Source organism: Rhinolophus sinicus, linkage group LG04 (assembly GCF_036562045.2).
Source record: "Rhinolophus sinicus isolate RSC01 linkage group LG04, ASM3656204v1, whole genome shotgun sequence".
Classification (NCBI taxonomy): domain Eukaryota; kingdom Metazoa; phylum Chordata; class Mammalia; order Chiroptera; family Rhinolophidae; genus Rhinolophus; species Rhinolophus sinicus.
Window position 1 is genome coordinate 5635194 of NC_133754.1, and position 26821 is coordinate 5662014.

The 26821-nt window shown below is 39.5% G+C and overlaps 2 protein-coding genes across 2 annotated transcripts in view; one reads left to right on the top strand and one right to left on the bottom strand.

Moving 5' to 3' along the window:
* GTF2F2 (general transcription factor IIF subunit 2) overlaps nt 1-26821 on the bottom strand; it is a 129607-nt gene that overhangs the window by 65750 nt on the left and 37036 nt on the right. The gene's annotated exons all lie outside the window — the stretch shown is intronic.
* On the top strand, nt 7490-8743 carry KCTD4 (potassium channel tetramerization domain containing 4). The gene has a single exon (XM_019756988.2). It carries the CDS (start codon nt 7699-7701, stop codon nt 8476-8478), a length of 780 nt encoding a protein of 259 aa, XP_019612547.2. The 5' UTR covers nt 7490-7698; the 3' UTR covers nt 8479-8743.

Sequence of the window (26821 nt, forward strand, 5' to 3'; positions counted from 1 at the left end):
GTGGTATTCTACTTACCTATATCCTACAATCTAGTTTCAGAAAAAAACTGAGAGAAGATTTTAAAAAGTTAAGTACACAAAGCACATCCTATAAGAAGAACTGAAGGCTTCTAGTTCTGATGCTGTGACAAAGAACGGTGTCACTAAGGAGAAGTTACTTCACATTTCTGGGCCTCAGCAAGGAAGTTACTGGGATCTCTGAGATCGCTTTAAGAAAAGAAAGAAAACCAAACAAACCCAACACAACTGGCCTTTCCCTCTAATAAGTTTTATTATCTCATTAGTGTTTATTTTGCTGGCTCTAATACTTTCTAAAAGAGCTAGATGTGATTACATTTTCTCTGACTAGAAATTAAAGAGAAACTTTCTTAGAACAAAACGTTGAGAAGCTGCCCAAGGCTTGAAAACATACAAACGTCTGCTCTAAGCTGAACCTTCCTCCTCTGTATCTCAATTTGAGATATACTCTATGTTGAAGAACCCAAGAGAAGTAAGTGACTGGCCCTTTTAGAAGTCAAGGGCATTCCTAGGTTGAGCAAGTAAAGTGAGGAAGGAAGCAGGAAGGGTGCTTATTAGCATTGGCACCTGAGCAATGAGAGCAGGTATGTCAGGGAGACGCTGGGCATCAGGACGGTACAGGCAGTCCCGCCCACGAGGCCGCTCTGGACCCATTTCAATGGGTGCGCCCAGAAGAACACTGACAGCTCAAGGTGAAGCAGACCAGCCAGCGAGCGGCTCGTAACCGCGATTCGGCGCTGATCCTCGAGACTTCTGAAGCTACTTCCCGATTCACACTTACACCACATCTGTCCACCCTCTCTGGAAAAGGAATGAAGAGATAATATTTCCACAGAGCAGGTGCATTTAAAAGGTAAATCATTTTCAATATTCCTCGTAGTCTCCATTCTCCTCACTTAAAATCTTTTCCTAGCAGTTTTCTGCATGTGGTTCACAGGGTAAGGCCTGTTAACACACGCTACATGGCACCTTCACAAACCAGTTAGGCGAACTGGCAATCCCTCTATTTGAAAGTGACCTTTATTCTATTCAAATTTGTGAATTGATGTTCTGATTTCTATGTAATCTTTGTAAATTTCAGGAATAAAAGATCAAGCTCAGATTTCAGTAAACCCTGAGTTAGCATTTGATTACTTAACCTCAAAAGTAACAAATGAGCCGTTATACTAATATTCCCAAAATGTATCTGTTTACGTATTGTTTTCTTATAATAATATTCAAATTACAAATGTCTAATATACTGGGAATTCCCAATTTTAAACCAAATATTGAAACCGTAATCTGAGGGCTAGATTTAGGATTTAGAAAATATCTCGACTCCGTCACTCACAGAGCTGCTCTCGGACTCTTCCCCTGTAGTCGGGAGAAGGCAGGCTGCGCACACCTTCCTCCACACGGGGTGCTGGATGTAGTTCTGAGCAGACAGTATCTGGGAATTACGAGACTGACTGCCCAGGAGTAGAAAGGAAAGTGGTGAGCTAAGGTACAACAAAATCAAGGACGGAGGCCTGTGTGCAAAGGAGTTCGTTCGCTGAGTCTACAGAACCCACGACAGACCTTTGATCAAAGAAATAACTTAGTGACTGAGCATTTTAAAAACGAACCTTTGAATGTTTCAATGTTTGCAAAGCAAGTTCCTAAGTCACCATCCCTCCCACAAGTCAGGCTGCAGTCTCCTTTTTGCTTGTTACACCACAAGTACAATTAATCAATATAAAAGCCTCTTAAGTGTCAATGTGGGCAAGATGCTGTGATGTTGTAGAAACAGACTTAATCTCTAATCTCAAAGTTGCTTTCAAGAGTAAGAAGCTGAATAAACCCCCAGAAATAAAATACAGTTTTATAAAAATAGGAAGTAATGCTGTGATGTAATAAAAATGAAAAGGGGTCGGAAAACCACAGGGCTGTAATAGTTTGTTTCAGTTAGACCTTCATCAAAGGGTACAATCCAGCTTTGGCTGCTGCCCTTGAAATCAGAAAGAACTCAAAAACAACAGCAAAAGTGATTAAATGGGTAGAAAAACAAATCCTTCCCGGAAAGATGAAGTGTCCTGGAGAGAAGTCTTTCACTGCAGTGCGATACTTCAGGTAAATAGTGCCAAACAGTGGGTAGCTGCGATGGGCGGCACAGGGAAGGAAAACACGGACCCTGTGCTTAGACTCGATGCAGCTGAGGGCTCAATAGTAATGAAATACTTGCAGACGATCCAATGATGCATATTTTTAAATCAACTGAGTAGGACCCAAGTTTCGTTAATTTCCTCCTCAATAACTCCCGTTCTCTTCACCATGTTTACCTAGTACCAGCAGCAATACCACGCTCTAGTTCTTCCTGATCTTCAGGACACTTTCACAGTAAAGTGACGCTCACACTAAGGGCAGGAATTACGCCCCATCATTAAGAACTCCTTTGACAGAAATGTCCTTTCCGGAGCTCCTCAGTGTCCTTAATATGGCAATTCTTCGCCCTGTTTGATCATGAGAATCACCTAGAGAGCTTTTTAAAAAATCCTGGGCCCACTCCCAGACACTCTACCCTAACTGCACTGCGAGGCAAGAGGTGGGGGGGTTTGTACAACCTCCCTCGTTAGTTCTAATATGCAGCAGCCAGGGTTGAAAACTGCTACCTTAATATTCCTCCCCCTTCCCCCTTTTCCTCATCCTGTATCTCTGTTAATTTTATTTTCTGGTGGTATTGAAGGAATAGCACACAGAACTGCTCAAATATTTCATCAAATCTAAGATATCGTCCATTGTTAATATTCATCATTATTTTATGTCATTAAGAAAGCTAAAATACTGCCAAGAAACATTTATAAGCCAATAATTTTAACATATACCCTGAATGTCTTAACATTTCAGAAATGTTGAATGTCAAAACATGTGCAATATAATAGAGTTCTCCATTCCTAATTTGCAATCACTCTACTCTCTGTGAGTAGGAAACTGCATTTGCTCCTACGAGCCATCAAATCCTGTTCTGCTGGTCAGGCCCCCTTCGGTCCCCTCCACACCATCTCATCACTAAAGACACAGAGGATCTAAAGATAAGAGGATAATAGAAAGAACAGCAGTAGGGACAGCATTTAGGACCTGAGACCCTTTCGTTCACTGATTTCAAAGCAATATTACTTCCAAGTTTTCTAAGTCATGCCCCTCATTTTGAGATTGTAGGTAATGGTTGTTAACTTCTAACACCTCCTTCCCAAAGAGAAGGCAAAGTTCTGTTTTGCCAAATAGCACTATAAAAATGAGTTCAATACAATAATACAATTTCAGTGTTCATTTGATGGCTTATAGAAGTGCTTTGCTCATCTGGTTACAATAAAATTTTCCAATGAATAATAATGCATAGGCTACACTTCAAAAAAAGAGAAAAATCGTTTTTTAAAAAACGTAAATGACATCTGCTTATAGAATTATAAAACACAGGCTTCCCTGAAACAGCCCCAAAGTACATTTAAAATATGAATTAATATGATTTGTAAATTGTTTTCAAGATTACCTCTGTAATGAAAAGCTCAGCAATGTGGATTTTTGGCCTGAACGGCTCAGTTCGTCTGTCATTTTGATTTGTGCTCCTTTTGATACATAGTGCTTTATTCATTTCCACACTCCTCAAATGAGGCTTAAAAACTGGCGGATGTAGCAAAGTTTCCCGGGCTTCTCCAAAGACCCAGTGGAACACTGCAGAACATTTGCAAGTGTATTCATCTGACTCGAGTTGCCATCCCCATCCCCTTCCTGCCAGAGGTTATGTCCAGGGAGTGCCAGGAGGACAGAACCACGCACGGGAGAGGTTATGTCCAGGGAGTGCCAGGAGGACAGAACCACGCACGGGAGTCAGACACTGGTCAACCAGCTCCCTAAGGGAGGTGAGGTGTATGCACCTGTGTTAGTACAAGCCCAGCGCCAGACAATATCTAATGCTAACAGGTTTTCTATTTCCAAAAAACCCCCACAAAAGTCTGGACATTCAAATAGAATGAGATTAAAATGGAAAAATTCTCAATTCTTAAAATGTTAGTAAATTACACTGTGCAATTTATTTTTTAACACACAAAAAGCGCTACAGTAAAATAGTCATAGCTGAATATCACAATTAATGTTTCTCACATTCAATCATGGCCATGACAATGATGCCATTTTAAACCGGAGTCGGTAGGTAAGATGGGAGCCTCAGGGAAGCCTGGCATCACCATATACTGGAAGGGTTTGCTACACTTCGGTTGGGAATCCGGGCCTAACCAACGGATATACTCATACCAAGAACCTGACAATGGTATTGTTTAAATCTTCAAGTTGGTAAAGGGATCTTGCATGTGCGTGATTACAGATGTCTAAGAGGTTTTACAACTCCAATAAAGGGCTGAGGTACTGAGTAGAAAACGGGGCCCCCACCTTTTTACAAAGTATCTTTCTGTCTACACAGCTGAAACCCTCGAGTCTAGTGGATGTAAGTGAGCTCATCTTTGATGCATGGGTTAAGCTCTTCTGCGGAAACTACTAAACCGGTTAACTCCAGTTTGTAGCTGCAGTGAGGCGGAGAACTAGTCACATAAAGTGGGTACTTCCCTTGGCATTGGGGCTGAGGCACCATTTTGACCGTTTGGGCCGTGAGGGCCTGACTGACACTCCTGAGGACAAGCTCTCCCCGACTCTCCTCCCCCAGCACGTAAATACAGATTCAGAATAGGAGACAAAGACGACGAGCTGGCTTTCTCCTGAGGGGCTTGTGGACCGTCACAGGCAGCAGTGACCCGCACCCCTTAACCTGCAACCATCTCGTTTCAATGGGGACAGCGTGCAGTGGGGCCCACTGGGGGCCATTCCTTAAGAGTGCACGTTGGGGGCAACAGGACCCAAAAGGCAAGTCCTATGGATTCCTCTCAGCTTCCATTCAGGCCCTAAGACATGGCAGTCACTACACAATGGTTGCCAGGCCACAGGTGGCAAAACAAACCATACATGTCAGGTATGCGGAAGCCAGGATGACCGGAGGGAAGTCTGGGGTGAGAAAAAGTGATTGAGGCGTAGAGGCACGAGACGGGGTGGTTCAGCCGGCCGAGGCAGCAGCACCAAGGACAAGTGTCTAAAACCAGGCAGCAGAAGCCAGACAAGAGCGAGTTAGCTCACGTAAGGCGGCCCTGGAGTGATGGCCGCAGAGGTGGGCGTCCTCACCTTCCCACCCGCGGAAGCCCGTCTTCTAGCCGCACATCCCCAAATGCCGTGCAGGGCAGAAAGCAGCAGATCTAGCATTCCAGAGTATTCAACCCCATCACTTTATTTAAACATACAAAGAAGATTCTAGCACAGTCTCTCCGACTGCACGATAGCCATGTTCTATTCCGGCTGATGTCCCATAAAGTTTATTAAAGGAGGATTCCCCCTGTAGATGAAATTGCTATGCTTGCGCTGATTTTGCTAGTACATAGTGCCACTCACCGGTAGTGACGATTGACATAAGAATTCCATGAATACATGTCCAAAGTTGTACCAAAAAAGAAAAAAATCTCTTCAATATTTCTTAAAAAGTCATATTCACAGGAGAGACTTGATTCCAAAGAGGTAAAGTCAACACACACGTGAACTTGTTAGGCTCTCACAGTAAACTCTTCTGACAAGATGCAGGGCTGACAGTGGTGGCCATCAACAAGCTGTGAGGTTCTAGATGAAACACTAAAAACTCTCTGCAATGCAATTTTTTAAAAAATTTTATTGGGGAGTATTAGGGAACAGTGTGTTTTTCAGGACCCATCAGCTCCAAGTCAAGTCGTTGTCTTCAATCTAGTTGTGGAGGGGGCAGCTCACTGGCCCATGTGGGAATGGAGCCGGCGACCTGGGTGTTATGAGCACTGCGCTCTAACCACTGAGCTCTAACCACTGAGCCAACCGGCCACCCTAGAATGCAATTTCATTTTTGGTAAAATGAAGAGGTTGAATTTTATGGTCTCTAAGCAAAAATTCGGTCCTAAAAAATGTTATGCCTTAGATGTCTCATTTGATTTCAATGTACTTTTGATAATCTCAGTGACATATAAATGTTAAATTTAAAATCTGCTGTCATTAAGAATACAATTTTTTATATCTGAAGAAAACTTAACATTGTTTAGGGAAAATACAAGGTAAGCATTTTTAGAAAAATCTGCCCCGATATTTCTATCAACATACAGCTGAATAATTTAAAAGTACCTTTAATGTAAAGGACATATAAATCAATTTATTATAAAATCTAGTCTAATTCTGAGAACAATGTAGTTCCCCAGAATAAGGGAGCAGACAGACCAGTCAGATCACAATGTATTAGGGACAACGCTCACATTTCTTACCACTGGGCCCTTACAGTGTAGACTTGAAAGCTCAGACCACAAAATGCTTTGAAAAGCAAGTTACAGGAAAAGGGGAAAAAAAGAAAGGGGAAAAATACCAACACATTGTTGCAGCTCCCAAGTTAAAGAAACAAACAAAAAAAACACTTACCTTTGCGAATAGTGAAAACAACAAAAAAACAAACTAGGTTTCCCATGACACTATTTTATAGTAGGTATTTTGTGTGTTTTTTTAATTTATTTTTTATTATTAGTTTCAGGTGTACAAAACAATGTAAGAGTTAGACATTTACACCCCTCACAAAGTGATAACCCCCCCAATCTACTACCCTTCTGACATCGTATATAGCTGTTACAGTATATAGTAGGTATTTTGAATGTCTTTTATTTTCTCTCTCTTTCTTTCTCTCTCCCTCCCCCCACCTCTCTCTCACTCACAGACACACACACACACACACACACACACACACAGAGTTATATTTTCTACATCAGCCCAATTCTTTTGTTCAGCACTGAAGCATGTTTATGGTGAAACAAGCTCATACATTTTCCATAGGAAATTTTAACTGAAAAAATGTAAATGATTACTGCAAAGGCTGTATATTCGATATTTTATCTTTACGGTAAAAAAAAAAAAAATAGAGCCTTTTGTTAAAAGACATTGAGAAAATTTCTTGTCACTTGCTAAAGATCCCCAAATCCAAATCACATGCAAATTCACTTAAGTTCAAGTGCAATGTCACAAATAACAGGTTTAAATATTCTCATTTGAGTCTCTAAAAAGACTACACCAATGTGAAATGTGTGACTTTTTATGAAAGAAAATTCCACACACCTCGTTCCTTTCTCTTTAGGTTTTCCTAGTGATAATTTACTTACCAAAAAAATGATACTAATTCAATATACATTATTCTCCAAAAGATGATAGTGTTATTCAATATTAAGCCTGCCTTACTAAGTAAAACTTAATAGGTATTTAGAAATGGATAAAAACTCACACTCAGCTGGAGAAAGAAACATTTGGAATTGATTAACGGCCAAGAGGAAATTCAATTTATTCGGAGGAACTTTAATTACGTCAAAGAATATACATGAAAACCTTTTTCCAACAAATTCCTTCCCTGATACAGTTAAATGCAAATTATCTTTTCCCAGTCTTACTCCAGAAGGCTCCTGCATGCATAGCTGATACGCCACCTACTGCAAAACTGAGCTGACCGAGCAGGCGATGCAGCTAGCATTTCCATTCCACCACCAGGCTGGAGCTGAATAAAGGCGTGTTTGTGTGGCAGGGTTTCTGTTTTAAAAATCTCAAGGCCAAGAAGAACAAGCTGCAATAGCATTTGCAAAAATGGAGCGTAAAATAAACAGAAGAGAAAAAGAAAAGGAATATGAAGGGAAACACAACAGCCTGGAAGATGCCGACCAGGGAAAGAACTGCAAATCCACACTGATGACCCTCAACGTTGGTGGATATTTGTACATTACTCAAAAACAAACACTGACCAAGTACCCAGACACTTTCCTTGAAGGTATAGTAAATGGAAAAATCCTCTGCCCGTTTGATGCTGATGGCCATTATTTCATAGACAGGGATGGGCTCCTCTTCAGGCATGTCCTAAACTTCCTACGGAATGGAGAACTTCTGCTGCCCGAAGGATTTCGAGAAAATCAACTACTCGCACAAGAGGCAGAATTCTTTCAGCTCAAGGGACTGGCGGAGGAAGTGAAATCCAGGTGGGAGAAAGAACAGCTGACGACCAGAGAGACTACTTTCTTGGAAATAACAGATAACCATGATCGCTCACAGGGACTGAGAATCTTCTGTAACGCTCCTGATTTCATATCAAAAATAAAATCACGCATTGTCCTGGTGTCCAAAAGCAGGCTGGATGGATTTCCGGAGGAGTTCTCCGTATCGTCAAATATCATTCAATTTAAATACTTCATAAAGTCTGAAAATGGCACTCGACTTGTACTGAAGGAAGATAACACCTTTGTCTGCACCTTGGAAACTCTTAAGTTTGAGGCTATCATGATGGCATTAAAGTGTGGTTTTCGGCTGCTGACCAGCCTGGACTGCTCCAAAGGGTCAATTGTTCACAGCGACGCCCTTCATTTTATCAAGTGATTACCTGGGTCACAAACAAAGGCGACAAGCATGCAGCCAGCTCGCTTTGGAACACCACAGCATCAAAGGCATCCCATCCCAAGTAACTCCCAGCTCGCTGTGTACTCAGAGCCCTGCTGCTCCTCAATTACTGGGAGCTAACGGTATGTAAATTCCATTGCTCAAGACGTCCTTCCCCAGGGTTTCCTGCTGGTCGGACTCTTTCACTCACAATGAAAACAGTGATCTTCTATACGTTGTAAATAAAGACGGGATGCTTTTGCTATTTGTTTATTTTTCCTTAAGCTGTCGTTCAATCAGAATGTCTTGGTGACTTCCACAGTAAGCAAGCATGTACATTATCGTTCATGTTAAGTAAAGGGTAATAAAATATTTTAAGGGGCTATAAGATTTAAAATCCTTTCTCCCTATGGCAAAAATCTACAAAGAAACTGAACTGGTAAAATTAACCATTGAGAGTAAAATGTGCAGATCTACTAAAACAGAGCACAGTGAAACCAAATAAGATTGTAAAACGGTATTAAAGCTACTGATTTAATTTTTAATGGTAGGCACCAAAAGCTTATTCATAGTTTCTGTAACCGCATACCAGAATTATAGCTGAATTGATATACTGCTGAACATTCCTAGAAAACTGCCTGATGAAAATAAAAAAATAAAAATAAAAGCACTACTAGCTTCTTTGCTTGTATTAATAATTACAATAAAAAGTTACGCGTGTCACTTTTAAAACAAATATACCACTTGATGATTTCACACGTTATTATGCATCGATGTAGTGACGGGCAGGCTACAGTAACCCTGGCTGGTCTTGCAAGTGACAAAAACCAGCGAATTTATTTCTCGGCAGGCTGTACTCCAACACAGCATGGAATTAGAATAATACAGAGCTCATTTTCACAATCACCCTAAGTGTCATTTTTCAAGCTCAAAAATGTTAAATGAGCATCACTAAACATTATCCTTATGCAAGAACTTCACCGATTCTTTGCAGTACCAATTTGGGTGCTAAATCTCAGACTCACCCAGTTGTGTTCAAGTGCTTCATGCTAAACAAGAAGTTATTTTTTTTAAATTAAGTTGTACATGTGGGTGTCTCAATGAAATGATCTAGACACTTGGCTTTAAATGTGAGTGCATTTTTTCTTCCCAATTAGCAGCTAAGTCATTTCTATGCCACTTATTTTCTTTGGATTCTAAGACCAAATTACATATTATATTTGCTCCTTTAAAATTTAACCATTAAATCTGTTAACTAAATCTTAATTTTAATAAACTTCAACAAAAGATTTCTGAAACTCTTGAGTGAGGTTACATAAATTAGCATACATGCCAAAAGTTGGGTCACACATATAAATTTAGAATAAATTAGCAGCAAAGCTGATACTCTCAGAATTACAACTGACTTCCAGCTACAACATCTAAGGTAATACAAAAGTTGGCTGCCCATACTAAAAGAAATATTTTAAAATCTATTATACAAAGAAGTCCTTTTAAAAAATCCACATTAAAAAAAAACAGTCCACATCAACCACACAATCTTCTTTTATGTGTAACAAGAAAAAAACTGTTTTACTAAAACATCAAATTTTCTCTTATATACTTGAAAATGGCTTAACCAGGATTTAAAGGAACTAAAATAGTAAGATCTATTTTAGCAGTTACTATAACTAAACTGTTTATATACCTATCCAGTTTGTGAGTTGACTTTTCCTTGGCATTTGGACTTTGGTAACTACAAACATGGTAGTGATTTAAAGTCAAATCTAGATTTTCTCTAACAGGATTTCATTACAGATAATAAAAATAACCCTGACATATCTTTTTACAGGAGATAATAATTGAATAAATCTCCTTAGAACTATTATAAGTAAGGTTTTTGCATCCATTCACAAGAGAATTTAACTGTTAGAACAAAATTATTATTGATGGAAACAACTACTTAAAGAAATTTGTCATTCATTTTTATGTCTGTCTCTAAAACAATCGTATGTGGATGTATTTAATTCCTTCTCAAGCTTTTGATAAATCATGATATCCTAAAACAACTTAATAATCATGATATCCTAAAAGAACTTAAGTAAATTCTGACTATATTAATTACTCTTATATAACTTTTCATAAATGTACCTTTTAAAATTCAAAATTACTTACACTTGGATTTACATATTCAAGTGCCTAAATACTGTGCTGTACGTGTATAGAAAACATCTATTTTTTAAATTCTGCTATTTAAAAAAAATACTTAGAAATACTTTCATTTCAAAAAACTCAAGAAATCATACAAAGTGCCAGTTGTAAGTCACAGTGAAGCTGTCATAATATTTTTGTTTGCACTGACTGAAGAATTTCTTCCTCAAATCTTTCCTCCAAGGAATAAATCACAGTGACTTTTTTCTTCTTTTTCAGAAGAAAGGTAAACAAAAAAGGTAAGTTACTATACCTTCCATGAGCCATACATATATTCTTGTATTAGGAATTACCCCATACAATGATTATAGCACTGTCCTTAAAATATGAAAAATAAAACATAGCTTCTGGTGTACTATATTTCTAAAATGTCTGTGGCAGCACACAGAACAAATGAAACAGTTATGAGACTTTTCAAATAATATAAGAAAGATGACTACTATCCCAGAATGAAGACGATACTGATTAAACTTGTTCAGTTATTTTTTTCAAAGAAAATTACTTATACTTCAAATGCTATTTTAAGATAATGAAAGGTAACATTGTTTTATCACATGGCAGATACCATGCTACGAACATACATTATCTCAATTAATTTTCACGCTGACGCTAAGAAAGGTACTATTATTCTTTCCTTCTTACAGACGAAGAAACAAACGTAGAGGGCTAAGACCCTGCTAAGATCACACAGTTACTAGGAGGTAAAGCTGGAGCCAAGCTTTGAAACCCAGGTATAGACAGCAGTTCCAGAGCGAGCAGGAACTACAGAGCAGAAGCAGGTGGCTTTTGCAGGCCACCTCTCTCTCTCACACCTAGAAAGTGGCATAAAACAGGCATTCATAATATACGTGCTGATTACAGAATACCAAAATACAGGTATGCCTCACTTGATAAAACCTCACAGTGCAGAAACTCTTAAAAGTTGAGTGAAAAACTAGATTTTGGGAAGGCAAATAATATTTTGAATGTCATGTCATGTCACTTAAAGAACATGACCTGAATCATCTCACAAGGGTAAAGAACACCCCAAGTCTATCTATTGGTGAACCCAGATGTTCACACACCAGGTTAACTAGAAAGGAGGTGAACTTCAGGACTTGTCCAGTCCACCTAACGGACAGATTATGAAGGAAAAATGTGGCACAGGAAACACACGCGGACTCGAGTCAGACTTGGGTTCAAGCTCGATTAACTTCCACTAACTTGCTTATGTGACTGGAAGCAAGACTCTGAGCTTCTTTGAACGTCAACACCCTCACAGTGAAATGAAGATAATCGCACTTAGTTGATAGAGCTTTCTGAAGGCTATAAATGATAAATGATATGCAAAGTGCCTCACCCACCACAGACTTTAAGCTTTGGTTATTATCTTATCTAGTGTAAAGGTATCTTCCTGACATAACCATGAATATCAGGCACAAACACACACACTTACATTAATCAGACTTTCTATTTAGACAAGAACAGAATATAGACAGTCTAACAAATGCATGCTTAATATTGTATCACATATAAATGTTAACACTATCTCTTGCTTTTACAGAACAAAAAATTGTATATTGTGAAATTCACTAGATGATGGGTATACAGAAAAATAACAAAATTAGATATAAAAATTTAACAGTTAACACTGAGGTGTTTAGTGAAGCCAAAGGCTATGCATTAAGTAAATTCATTCCCAGTCTTCATTCTGTATCACGCTAAGACTTTAAATGTAACGAAAGTATGTAATAAAACATTCTTAAGTAGAATTCATTTTAATCACCTTTTTAAAAATGAATATGTACCAAAACAATGACCTTTTTGGTTTAAGACAGTGGGCAAGAAAAGCAGTTGAGAATTTAAAAATCAAAGTAAAAGAGACATATCAACTCTACCAATGTTAAGAATTCCCAATGAAGTAAAAAAGCTGAAACCTCTTCTACAGAAACTAATGGTTTCTCAATAAGGGAACCACCACTATTTACCTCCCTCTTCCCTTCAAAGAGAGCATCTCTGGTTGTTTCTCTGAGTTTCAGGAATTACGATATTATAAAGGACACTTCCCTGAAAAGTGTATGCATGGGTGGAAAGGAGTAAGAAAAGGGGGACATGCTGGCACCCCGACCTTTGAGTCTACCCTGCCCTGCCTGTACCCCGAGGGCCACTGGGCAGCAGACAGTACTAGTACTTCCGTGCACTGTCTCCTCTAAAGCGAGGTGCAGAGACTGCCCGTTACCTCCCCAATACCCAGCCTTCTGCTGTTTGTTAGTCACCGAATCCTGACTCAGTGTGGCAGTTGTACCCGGATCAAAACCTGTATTTCCCAGTGTTCTGTGGCCAAGTACTAAGTTCTGCCCAATGGAATCCAAGCAAAACTCGCAGGGTGTGATTTTGGATACGGTCCTATGCAGGGTTTCCGAGCCAGGTGAGCGCTCTGCGTGGCCCTGCCGCCTCCGTCTTGCTGCCTGGGGTGCGGGCGTCATGGCTGTACCTGCACACGTCCTCCAGCATCGCTGTGAGGATGGAAGCCATAAGCTCCTGAGGGCAGACCACTGCTGAAAACCATGGAACAGCCATACACACCTGACTGCTTACCTCGGAATTTCCTTTGCAAAGAAAAGTACATTTAGATCACTATTTCGGAATGTCTGTCAATCCTAACAGGGAGAAGTGGGTAGAACCCGTTTTACACGTGAGAAAGAGACCCCTACAATACAGTTAAGCAACTTGCAGCCTCCCAAGTGCCAAGCTTTAAACACTGTGTGACATCCCCTTCGGATTAGACCTGGGAGCTCAGTGAGGGACTTGGCAGAAGACTCGGGCCTTGAAAACGGGCAGGATGATGCTGATGAAGGTTGGCTGCTCCATTCACACGACTAGGCTGAGAACTGGCTTACAATACTGGAATGTGCCAAAGTTAACCGAGAGGGAATCCGCTCAGTCTGGTGAGTTTGAGACGAGAAAAAACTAGGACAGAGAACCCATTTCAAGTAGGCGAAGCAACAACTTTCTGGATTTCTGTGGCACTATCCGCCCCTCCCTCGCATTGGGGTGGGGGGAGTGTGAGGCTAGCTGGAGAAGGGCAGAAGCCCCTTCATTTCCCTGCAGTATCAAGCAATTGAACATGCTTAAGTCCAAAGCAGCCGGTATGCTGCTTGAGTCTTTTGGGAGGGAGCGAAGTAAGAAAACTAGGGAAAGGAAACAGAGCCTGAAACACTGTACTGGTGAAAGCTGAAAGACAGACGTGACCAATTTTTCAGAAAAAGGGATAAATGAAGAAAGTTACCTAAGAAGCTTCCCCCAGACAGAGAGAGGATTTGGAGCCTTAAGCAGCAGGGCAGCTGTTTGTTCTCTAAGTAGCTAGTATTACTTTCAGGTAATAAACTAATCTAAACTAATAAACCTATGGTGAACTACTCAATGTTTAATTTCCCCCCAAGAACATGGCAACAGAAGGATCGAGAAGAGCTACTGCTAGCTTCTTAGACTTAAGTTAAAATATTGGGGCACCAATGCTAAAGCTCACATACTTTGAAAAAAAAAAAAAGAAAGAAAGAAAAAAAAACCAGATCAAAAGTGGCCCAAAGGAAAATGGTAGGTGAGTTTTTCCGGTTCTATAACCAGAATCTGATGGTCCTTTAGGAAGCAATACCCACTCATCCACAGAAAGATTCCTTTATATTTACATCTAAACAAGTACTCATTGCTTTTGTATTACACGGGTTTAAAAGATAAAATATAAAGCTATTGTTGCTTAAAACCTTATTTTCCACAGTCACCTGGGAGGCAAAATGTTTATAAATCATTAGAAGACTTAAACATGAGAATACACATGTAGAAGAATCCACTGAAAGGAAAAAGTATTTTGAAATCTGGCAAACAAATAAATGAAAGATGTCAACCAAAACCAATACGGTTAGAGAGCCCCGACTGTCGCCTTGGAACCCAGGCGTCTTTTAGCTTCTAGTCATTTATAGCGAGGGTATGAACTAATCAAACAGGATGCAGACAGACAGAACTGCTCATATTCCAAAGCACTCAAGAAGGATGCCTGCTAACCTCGTCCCTACCAATCTCTTAAAATCAAACAGAGAAGGACGGGCCCAATGGCAGTGCTTGGTCAGTCGTTCTGGACTGACCACCCAGCTCGCTAAAGCTGCTAATAATATCTTCTGCTGGGCTTCACATTAATGATACATTTCTTTTGAATTTTCCTGTAAGTTCGTACAGGCCAAGGCAATTCATTTTCTTAGACCCATATTTGTATATACTGGACAATTATTTCAAACTGTCTTTGTAGCCTAAGACCCTTCCTTACCTTTAGTCTATTGCTCATCTCTGTTCAAAATCCATCCTAGCCCTCACAATTAGGGGCTCATATTACACATGTAGACTAACAATGACGACGACAATAATAAATATAAAAATCAAAGAGTAAAATAAAGAATAAAAGGCCACTACTATTTACTGAGCAGTAACTAGTGCCAGACACTTTTGTTATAGCTACATCTAATTTACAAGTGGAAAAATTGAAGTTTGGGGGCTGAGGGGGAAGTGTCTAAGGTTTCCGAGCTCCTGAGAGACTGAGGAGGGTTTTAACTCATCAGTCAAGCCAAGTTCTAGAACCCACTCTCAAATACTACAGCAAGTTCTCCCTTTAGCTTTGAAAAGTAGAAAACTGTATTTTTTTTTTAGCTCCATCTATGTAAAACAGTGTTCAAACAACTTTATAATACAAATATGATTGTTTTTAAGAACATTAGAAAGAAATGTTTATATTTGTTAGAGGTTGACATATTTAAAACACTCTTAGCTATTTGTTCAAGGATTCGCCCGAAACCTCTCTGGGCCAGGCTTTTTTTCACACTGATACATTATTTTAGAGTAGTACCAATGAAGTTCCTTGAAACTACTACGAGGGGGCGGCTGGATGGCTCAGGTGTTAGAGCAGGAGCTCTGAACAACAAGGTAGCCGGTTCGATTCCCACATGGGATGGTGGGCTGCGCCCCCTGCAACTAACATTGAAAACGGCAACTAACATTGAAAACGGCGAGCGGCTAGACTTGGAGCTGAGCTGTGCCCTCCACAGCTGGACTGAAGGACAACGACTTGGAGCTGATGGGCCCTGGAGAAATACACTGTCCCCCAATATTGCCCAATGAAAATTTCAAAAAAATAAAAAGAAAAGAATATCGTATCATAAACTTCAAAGTCGCTAACAGATCTTAATTGTTCTCCTTACAAAAAAATTAAAAAAACAAAAACAAACCTACTATGAATAAGAAAATAAATTCCAAGCTGCAGTTAGTTGAAATGCGTGACCCTTTCATTCTGAGGCAGCCAGCGAGAAGGGAGTGAGGTGTAGGAAGAGAACTGATCCCAGATATACGAATATCAATTCTGTTTTTTATGACTATATACGGCAAGGATCACTTAAGAGATGGGCAACTGACTAGTACAAAAATATACTTTTAAAGAAAAAGTCATGCCGTCAGCATATCACTGTACCCTTCTGAAGAAAACATTAAGAGATACATGAAAAATTAAACAATTTTTACTGAATAAAATTTATTAAAGAAATGCATTAAGGTAATCAATGGGCCTCAATTATATAAGCCTACAAAAATAATGTCAATCCATTTCACTACAAACATACACAACTAGAGAAAACTAAAATGAGCACTGATTTTTTTATATGCTATATGTAATACTGACCAAATTAAATCAGAGCTTATAATTAAGACAAAATGTACTTATTAAAAATTAGATGTCCAAATATATGGTGATGGAAGGAGAACTGACTCTGGGTGGTGAACACACAATGGGATTTATAGATGATGTAATACAGAATTGTACACCTGAAATCTATGTAATTTTACTAACAATTGTCACCCCAATAAATTTAAAAAAATAATTAGATGTCAAAATTATTTATTTTGACATCAAAGGAAACAAAGACAGGAAGTGTGGAGTGGAACAAAAAGTATAGGTCAACATGTAAATCAATTCTACAGTAGCATTTAGTGTACAGTCAGCTTAAAAATAAACATTTATTAATCACCTAGTACTCTCTGAGGAAAAGAGATAACTGCATAAAATATATTATTTATTTTCTCTCAATATAAAATTATAAATATGTATCTAAAATAGACACTAAATACTGAGTCTAAAATGGAGACTAAAATTCTACAATGGAGCTGAAAAGACACTATGCATATTTTGTAAAAATCACCCATAAGCCTTTTTTGAAAAAAAAATGAGAGGATCTAATGTTGAAATCTAGACAATGAAGGGATAGATGAAAATCAATAATTCAGGAATAAGATGGCCTGATTAGAAGACTAGAAGAAAGTACAAATTTATTTAAAATTAATCCTAAGGTTAAACAGCAGGGGAATTAGTTGTAGAACAAAATGTTAACTTTAAAACCTTGATAAAGTGAAAATACAATGAATAAAAATTGAGGAATTGTGGTTTGAGGAAAACAATGTCCTAATTTTTATAACAGAATCAACAGATTGCCAAAAAGTGAAACCTTTTTGTAGTTAAAAAAAATAAATAACATAATGCTCCAATCCCTTAATTCTTCCTCCCTCGCATTCACACCCTCCGCCCTCCACTTGAGAACTCTTTATTTCTTGTGGAAAAGAAATATTTATTTTATATTCAACAGTTCTTTCTGTTCTCTTTCTTCTGTTACTTCAAGTAAATTAACTATACTTGTTCCTATTCCCCAGGGGTAGGTTATTTAGATCAAATCTACCACTGAAAACAACTATAAAAGCTGAATAAAATGTTAAAAGCATCCAAAAGACCACAAGATAATAAGTAATCACCAAGCTCCAAATATAGGGAAAACAAGAATCCCTGAGATCATGGGCCAATCCAAACGAGACCCTTTGTTCAGTCTCTCAAGGCTTGGTGTGTATGTGTTGGGGGGAGAGCAGAACTCCAAGTCCAGACAGAGGCTGCACAGGTGGAAAGCCTAACAGGAGTTCCTTACCTTAAAAACAAACAAACAAACAAACAAACAATCCAAAGGCGTATACCTTCTAAGGGGACGCAGGGCCTGGAAAAGTCCCTGATGAATTGTAACTAGGATGACCACAGGTCCTAGTCTGGCGACACAGTATATAGTATATACTCTCACAGTATATAGTTTCACTCTCACGGATGTTTCTGTTTGGATGGTAAGTTACATGGTCACCCAATAGTCACCTAGTTTCAATCCTCTGGCTATCCTACCAGAGACATGTCAAGCCTTGAGCAGATTGTCCCTGAAGATGACTGCCAAGAATTTCTCTGTCCCTGTAGGAGGAAAATTGTCATGGATTCAAAAAAGAACCAAAGAGGATATCTCGAAATAAAAAATATAATAAGTAAAATTTAAACGTCACTGGATAAGCTTAAATGGCAGATTAGACACAAATGAAGAAAGCTTTAGTGAGCTGGAATACAGGAAAAAGAAATTTTCCAGAATACAGCATGGAAAGAAAAATGAAAAAAATCATGAGAGAGATATCACTTCTCTCCGGCCCTTTCCCCCAAACCTTTCCTTGAGCAGCTCTGTTCAGTCTTTGAGATTCCTGGCACCACAGCCCCTGCCTCCTGCCCGTCCTCAACGCTCCCAAAGCATTTTCACCGAGATTCGCCTGTCAGGAGCTACCCAGGCCCGTTATGAGGAGGGGAAGCAGCCAGCATCAGAGCTGGATTCACACACAATAGCCCACGTCTCCTCACTCCGCACTGGCAGTGGTCCGAATCCCTCGTGCTCGCAAACGTCTGCATGCTGTTTCCGGGGGCAACACGCACACTTTGCCGGCTGAAGGCAGACCCCTCCCAAACACTTCAGGTCTTAACTCAGATGCTAGATTCTCAGTGCTGCTTCTCACCCACCCAGCATGAACGGGTTGCTTCCTCTCTTCTGCTCCCACGAAACCTCTCTCCCTTCCACTCCCCTTTTAGACACTAACTCTGAGGACAGGAACTGTGTGTCTCTTCAAAATATTTGGGTCTTAGCATAATAACAATCTGGTAATCGATGGTCAAATTAAATCTGCTCAAATCACCTGGCGTTCTCGTTCCTCCCAGAATAATTGAGGATCATGTGACAGAACCACGACACAAGTTTGTAACGCACTGTACAATACAAATGGTAAGTATTTATAGGCTACACTGTTTTTTAGAGAGTGCTTTGCATCCTAAATTATAGTTGGGAAACATAAATACCCGACTAGTCTGCACTGTTGAATTTCTTAATTCCCTAACCAAATAAACGACATGATTTCATCCCTAAGATGGGTCTGGTGAAACTTCAGGACTGTTAAGATTCCCACTCCAGGATTTTTTTATCTGATGCAGAACGAGTATCAGAATTTTTGCAACAGTCACGCAGGATCCCAAAGTACTTAAACTTGTTTATTTTAAAGTTTTGTCTTGACTCTTAAAGCAAGAACTACATAGCACATTACTGCTCTGCTCTGCATCCAAACGGAGATAACTTGGCTTTTTCCTCATCTCTTCACTTCTTTCCTGTCCTTTCCATGTTAGGAAGGACACGGACAGAGTAAAAACACTGATCTCTAGTTCTGCTTCTCAGAAACATTTAAAATAATTCTGCTACTTCAAAAAAGAAGACTGGGCTGAAATAAGACAGTCTAAAATCCAAATGTTTTCAGGGATGGGGCAGGTAAAATAAGTACGTGAAACAAGTGAATAGGAAATAAGAAATAATGGTTACTATTCTGGCCATTGGAGAACGAATGCCCTAAATCATCAATATTTATTAAAAACAAAACAAAACAAATGAAACAGGCCCGCAGGCTGGATTCAGTTTCTTATCCCAATAATGTTTCAGTATCCATAACATACATAAATTCATGAGTTATATTCCTGAGTTCACTCCCAGACATGCTCATCTTTAAGCACCTTCGTCTTCTATCTTTAACTCAAAGAAAACGGCCATGAGAGCTATGTTTTCCAAATCATAGAATCCACATCCGGGAGATGTCAGTTTCAAAAGGCCAGACTTTGCTGGCCCCTATTTTACTCTAATAATAAATCAATGTAGTTTAATGTCTTGTCGCAAAACATCTTTGGTCTACTACTTAAAACTCCACTTTTAGTCTATGACTTTATTTTCTCAATATACTTTCCTTTCATCTGTGCAGCGAAGCCACTACCTTCAACACCAGAATTACTTTTAGTAAAATGAGTTCTCTTTCAACCAATATCCAACAACACACAACAGCAACTCCTATTGAGAAATGTTCTGGGTCAAAAGGCAAGTGCCCTCCTCCACTGGTAACGTGAGAAAATTACTCTTTAAACAGCTCTATTCCTAATTCTATAAATTAAGCCAGTAAGAGTCCCCTGGCCGAAGTCCATGCATGCACCACTCCCCAGTGATGCACAGACGACAGGACAGACAAAACTTGGTGGCAGAGTCATTCTCAGGTTCCCAATCAAATGTCATATCATAACTCACAAGGCAGCTTCAGGAGAACGCCTAACCAAGACAGAAATAGTAAACGGTAACTCCCCAGTTAGGGTGGGCCCTAATCAGTCTGTCTGGTGTCCTTATAAGAAGAAACTTGGTCACATGGAGACACAGCAGAGGTGCGTGTGCACAGAGGACGACCACTGACCACGTAAAGAGGGCTGTCGTCTGCATGCCCAGGAGAGAGGCCTCAGGAGATACCACACCTACCAGCACCTTGAGCTTGGACTTGTAGTCTCCAGACCGTGATGAAACACATTTGTTGTTTAAGCCACCACCCAGTCCACAGTATTCTGTTACAGCAGCCCTAGCAAACTAATACAATGGGATTTAATCCCCGTGATCTCATTTTTTTTCCAGTCGTGTAATTTTTTGAACCAACTAAGGTGAACAGATTTTCAGAAAAATGTGTGTTCTTCTTCTACTTTGCTTTCTTTGTTACTATTCTTATTGAAATAGAACCTACATTTAAGAAAAGTACACAAATCATAAGTTTACAGCTTTAATGAGTTTTCATAAAATGAATATATCCATGTAACCACCACTCCGATCAAAATATAAAATAGTGGTAGCTGTGCTTTGATTTTTAATCTATAGATTCAAGATTGAATTTTCTATACTAATCTCTTGTATTTCCTGATTAACTTTGCTTTCTTTCTAATATAGATTGTTTATTTTTTTTAACTTTCAAGCAGAGGTCTCATAGTGGACACAACCAGTATTGTTTAGAAATACTGCAATAATAGAAACATTAAACTTCATTTAAAATTTTTTTCTTTTCCTCTTTTTTAACAGGAAGAGACTATGGTTATCTTTGGGAGACACAGAGTCTGGTAAACTTTTATACAGCCTCCAATTAATTTTTCTCCCTCTCACTTAATACCTCTTAATATTTTCTTTTCTGACAAGACTTAGAACCAAGTAAAGGCTTTTGTGGAAAATGAATGTCAGTTGAATCACTGATGCAGTTAATTTATTTGAATTATTTTCATCATTTTTATAGTCTTGAAATGAAATTGTTTCCAACAAATGATAGCTTTTTTCAGCTAATGAGGCACTGTGCATACAGAATTTTTTCCCTTGCAACTGCCTTCCTGACTAAATTATATTCTAATGGTTTTTAAGTAGTTATTTCAAAAAGCTGGAGAATATAGAGAATATGCATATCTGAAAGACTAGCGCTGAAGTCAGAAAGAGGATCAGAGGTGGTATCTGAACCTTCTTGAGATGGTAACAACGGTTCATGGCGGCACTGGAGAAGTCCAAAGAGAATGGTAGGACGCAAAGGACGTGTAATGAAAGCCCAGTGACGGCAGCAGCCACATGGTCAGGCACAGAGTGGGAGCAGCCGGTTGTCGGAATGTTCTGCAGCACGCAGCTGTGGGACGGCAGCTGGAACAGGCAGCATTAGAGGGGTGAGAGCACCGTCTGCTCTAAAACTGCCTGTTGCCTTCCTACTTCACATCTACCTGAACCTCCGTCTCAGGCTGTCTGTGTCTATTACAGGATGCTTTACGTGCAGCGTCCCTAGGAATCACATTAGGGTTTAAATCATTTGGCTGCACAGACACTCAGAAAGAAAAGGCTGAAAGACATCAGAGCTCTCAAAACAAATCAGAAGCTGACTTTGAGACAAGGTTTTAACATTCAGGTAGTTTATTTGCGAGGTGACCCCAAAACACTGGAAGAGAACTGGGGAGACAGGAAGAGAAGTCAATAAAGAGATCATTTTAGAAAATTGGTACGAGCTGTGTAGCCCGGGGGACAACTGTTGCTTAAGCTGCCGAACGCTGGAGTACGGTGTGGAACGTGTGCCCAGAGTTTCCCCAGGGAGCTGGGTATCAACCACCAGCTCCTGGCAGATCTGACCTGCCCTCCAGGCGGCCGGAATAGCTGCCAGCAGAGAAAGCTGTCAGGCAGAGACACGGATGCTGAGATTCAGAAGCTGGCCAGCGTGCCCAGAAATGGGAATGGCTGAGGGACGATGGGCAGGCACTGAGGGCACCCGCGGCATTTATGCCACAGTCCCTGATCCACAGGAGTCAGTGCCTAACTGGGGAATGTACGAAACATCACCCTTCACCCAGAAGCTGAAGAAGGACGGAGAACGGCTCTAAATCATCATTCTCCTTTGCGGAACAGTATAGGTGCTTGTCTCTAGAAACAGTAACTCCGATACATGACAAGTTACACAGGAAGACCAAAGTCTGCCAAATCCTCCGTCACGAAGTTCTGCATAGCTATCGGAAAGAAACTGGTGCTGTAAACAGCTCTCGGTGGTGTGCTTTTTTCTCTATGAAAAGAGGCTACAAGGCCGCAACATCCAACCATAAAATGTTCTCAAGAAAGGCTCTTTTAGAGCAAACCAAAAAAAAACACAAAACAGTATGTGTCTGCAGAGTTTTTCCCTTTCTGCTTTTGGAAGAGCTAATGATAGAGTACGGCAAGAAACTGTGGACTGATGCATATACATAAGAGTTCTTTAAAAAAAAAAAAAAAGACTTGAGCTGAATTTCTTCTCGAACACAGCAGTCTTTCAGAGTAAGCTGTCTCGGTCAGTGCTGCTTCACCCACCCCAGGCCAGGTCACACCTGTCCATATCTAACAGCTGATTAAGAACAGGGAAGAATGAGATTCTATTTCAGAACTTAAAAATGTTCACTAAGTCAGTCTGTATTAAAGACATATAAATTGACCTAACTTTCAAAAGATTTATTTTAAACTTAAACTCAACTTACATGAAATCGGTTTCTCTATTCTTCTTGATCAATTTCTTTAACTTTCCAAGTAAGAAATTGATATTCTAAACTGACGCTTGTACATAAATTGTATATAATGTTCCTATTGTTTATATTGAGATATACTGATACATTCCCTATCCATATTAACTATATTAAATAATTTTTATTTCATTCATCATAGAAATTCTTTGTGCTACCTGCTTCTATTTTATTAACTTTTATTTTTAAAGCCCTCTCTATTCCTTAGAGTTTGGTCATATTGCATTGACAAGATTTTCTTCTGGATCTATTTGGATTTGTTGTGTTCGTTTTGGCAGCACGTATACTAAACCGTATCTATTTGTTAATTGTAATTTTGAACTTGAAAATAATCAAGACATTCAGTAAACACAGTTTAAGTATCACTCCTCTCCCCCACCCACCCCCCAAAAAAACCACTGTCACCAGTCTGACACCAGTGTCTTGGTACAGCTCTAGAAATGATTTTCTATTGTCACTTTATCAGCCAATTTTCTCAAACAGTTCTGCAGAAAGACGGCTTCATGCCTTCAGAGTAAAACGAATGACCTGACGAACTGCATTTTCTCCAGTGGCACCTTTACAAGTGGATGCTATACGCTGTACAGCTGCAAACTGTGACTTCACATAGAGTTGGATCATAAATTAGGAAGCAGAACATAAAGAGGGGGGAAAATGAAGAACCATTGGAATCTGAGCATTAAATAGTTCCCACTGACTTATCATGATGCTAGTTTGGAATTACTGTTCTTTTTTTTTTTTTAAGGTGTCATAATGGTGGTTATATACGTATTTAAGAAAGGAATCCTTATGGAGACATGTACTGAAGAATTTAAGGATGGAATGGTATACTGTGCGAGATTTTCTTTAATCCAGTGAGGTACAAAGGGCAGTGGCTGGGGTGTAGCTGAAACAAGAGTGACCGGCTATACGTTAATGACCTGAAGTTGGATGACAGGCGTATGAACATTCACTACACTATTTCTCTCCTTCCGTATATGCTTAAAGCTGTTCCACAATGAAAAGTTAAAGAAAGGGGGGATGGGAAAGTTTATTGTTCTTTCCTGGTAAGCTTTATCATGAGAAGCCCTATAAATAGTTCTTCTCGACTAAAATATAGGTGAGAAATCAGCCACATTTCATCTTTATATTGCCTGTCTTTCTTTATTACATATGAATCTTTAAGCTTAAAATTAAACCAAGCTTGATTCAAAGTGGTTGAGGTAGAAGCACACAGGACATATTTCTAAATGTCACAATTTTTTCAAGAGCAGTAAAATGTTTGAAACACCGTATTTCCTACCCTAAGAATTTTCTTCAGTCAGGACTTGTACAGAATAAGAAAAACCTGCTTTTATGATTGTGGTCAACACCCAAAATAGCTTTATAGGAGTAGTCTGACAAGGGCCAGTGAAAAACTAGGGTGCTTAAGAGTACATATTAAAGAAAATTTAAAGCCCAGTACAAAGATAAAGCCTGGAGAACAGTCTCCTGCAACTACACAAATTGTTTCTGATATAACAGAGAAAAGAGCAGGAGGAGCAGGCAGGAGAGGAGGCGACCCACAGGAAAACCACCACTGGGGAGGTGACAGGTTCTGGTCCCTCCTGCGGCTCCCTCAAAATAACCCTTTATAGTCGGTCCCCCTTATCCGGAGTTCCGCTTTCTGTGGCTTTGGGAACCTGCGGTCAACCACGCCGCGAAAACACGAAACCCGCGCGCTCCGCGGAGCACGAGGAAACCTCGCGCCGCCGCGCACAGTCCCGCCCAGGACGTGGCCCGGTCCTGGTCCTCCGTCCAGCGCGTCCCCGCTCCATCGGCTCCCCGCCCGCTGGTCACGTGGTGGCCGGCCAGGTCATCAGCTCAGCGGTCGCGGTACCGCAGACGCTTATTGTACTTAACAATGGCCGTAAAGCCGGTTACACAGCTTTTATTACAGAATATTGTTATAATTGCTCTATTTTACTATTGGTCACTGTTAATTCCTCTGTGCCTAATTATCAATTAAACTTTATCATAGATATGTATGCACAGGAAAAAACATGGTGAAGGAGTATATAGGCTTCGGCACTACCCGCAGTTTCAGGAATCCTGGAAGGTGTCCCCAGCAGACAAGGGGAGACTGCTGCATTTTATAACTTCAATATCTTTAGTAGTTACACCAAATTGCTCGTCCCTAAAAGTAGCAGTTTCTCTCCCAGCAGCCCGGGAGCCCTCTTCCTTAGCACTACTGACACGGTGGGCAGGACGAGTGACTGTGCGGGGCTGGCCGGTGCACAGTAGGCTGTTTAGCGGCATGTCTGACCATTAGTTGCCAGCAGCACGCATCTACCTAGCTGTGACAATCAAAAATGTCTGCAGATGCAGCCCAACTCGCCCTCAGGTAGCAACCACTATACTAGAAAACATATAAATCCATAAATATACATCTAGAAGGTGGCACGTTAAAAATATATCCATAATCTACAGACAACGATCAAACAGACTACTTTTGTCTTTTCAGGGCAAACCCAGTAGGGAATTCATGAAGGCAGGTTTACAATAAGTGAAGCTACATATCACAGTGATATATAGCTGTATAGAGACTTAGGAGATACAATTCATCAGGGCAATGAGGGGTACAAATATACACGAATAAAGTAAAATGATATATTTTTATAAAAGTAACTTGCTGTTAATCACTGATAGTACGTTTAAAAAATCTACCATAATGCTGAGGTGGGGGGAAAGAAAAATCTACCATGAATCCTTAAAGCTGGGTGGGGGTACATACGGTTCATTGTATTATTCTGCTTTGGGATATGTTTGAAATGCTCAGATATAAAACATTAATTTTTTTCCATTCTATTTTTCTTTCTGTTTAAATGCTGTCTATTACTCATGAAATGGATTGTGCATCCACACTCTGAAAACCACTAGTATAATGAGTTAGGGAAAGGCTTACAAACTACATGATGTCGGTCAAATTATACCCTATGTAAACCCCATTTCTCTCATCAGTCAAAAAAAATCACAGTGGTACCTACGTCATAGGCTTGTTGCATGGGAGAAATTAAATAATTCATGTAAAGTGCTCACCACAGTGTACAAAATAAGTGCTCAGTTACATACGCCTTATTTGTTAGCTATCAATGCTTAAGATGCAAACGTAAATTTAAATGCTTGGATAAAAAGTTTCTGTAATTCTTTCAAATCAAATAGCTATGAGAATTTTAAATGATACAACGTACTCTGTATCACAGCCAATATAATCAAGAATACAGTTCAAGTGCAGGCTTCAAATTCATTTCAGTAGCCTTTCCTATTCTGTTGTGATGTAGGTTTTCTACTGGGTCCCCAAAGCACGGCTAAGTGAGCCTGTGGGAGGAGGGCATGCTATTTTTTTTTTATTATACACGAAACCTTCGTACTCTGCATGATTTTTAAAATAAGGTCTATGCATTGCCTTTTAAAGTAATAAACTGACTGTAAAGTCTCAGCTTCTTTTTTCCATAGGGAATCTGTGGATTAGTACTATCACCATATCAACAGAATACAGTTTCAAGCAACAAATATAAAGCCATCCAAGTAATGTGGCTTCTATTTCTGTGAGAGGCTACGTGGCAGAGAAAGAAAACCAGCCACCTGGCATTTTCTCTAATTTAAATTTTGTTACAATAATAATACATTTATGCTCAAAGAAGACAGAGAACCATGCCTGTGTGCAACAAACACCTTGAATGAGGTGTTTTTGTTAAAGCAATAGTTATTTGAAAAAGCCAAAGAAAATGAGTGAGTTTTTATAAATAAAAATATTTTAAAATTAAAATTGTTTTAAAGACTTCATTTTAATACCTCTGTAATTTACACAGTAAAATTGATTTTACTAAGCTGCGTTTAGTTTGTAAAGAAGCCAGGTTCTTCCGAAGATCT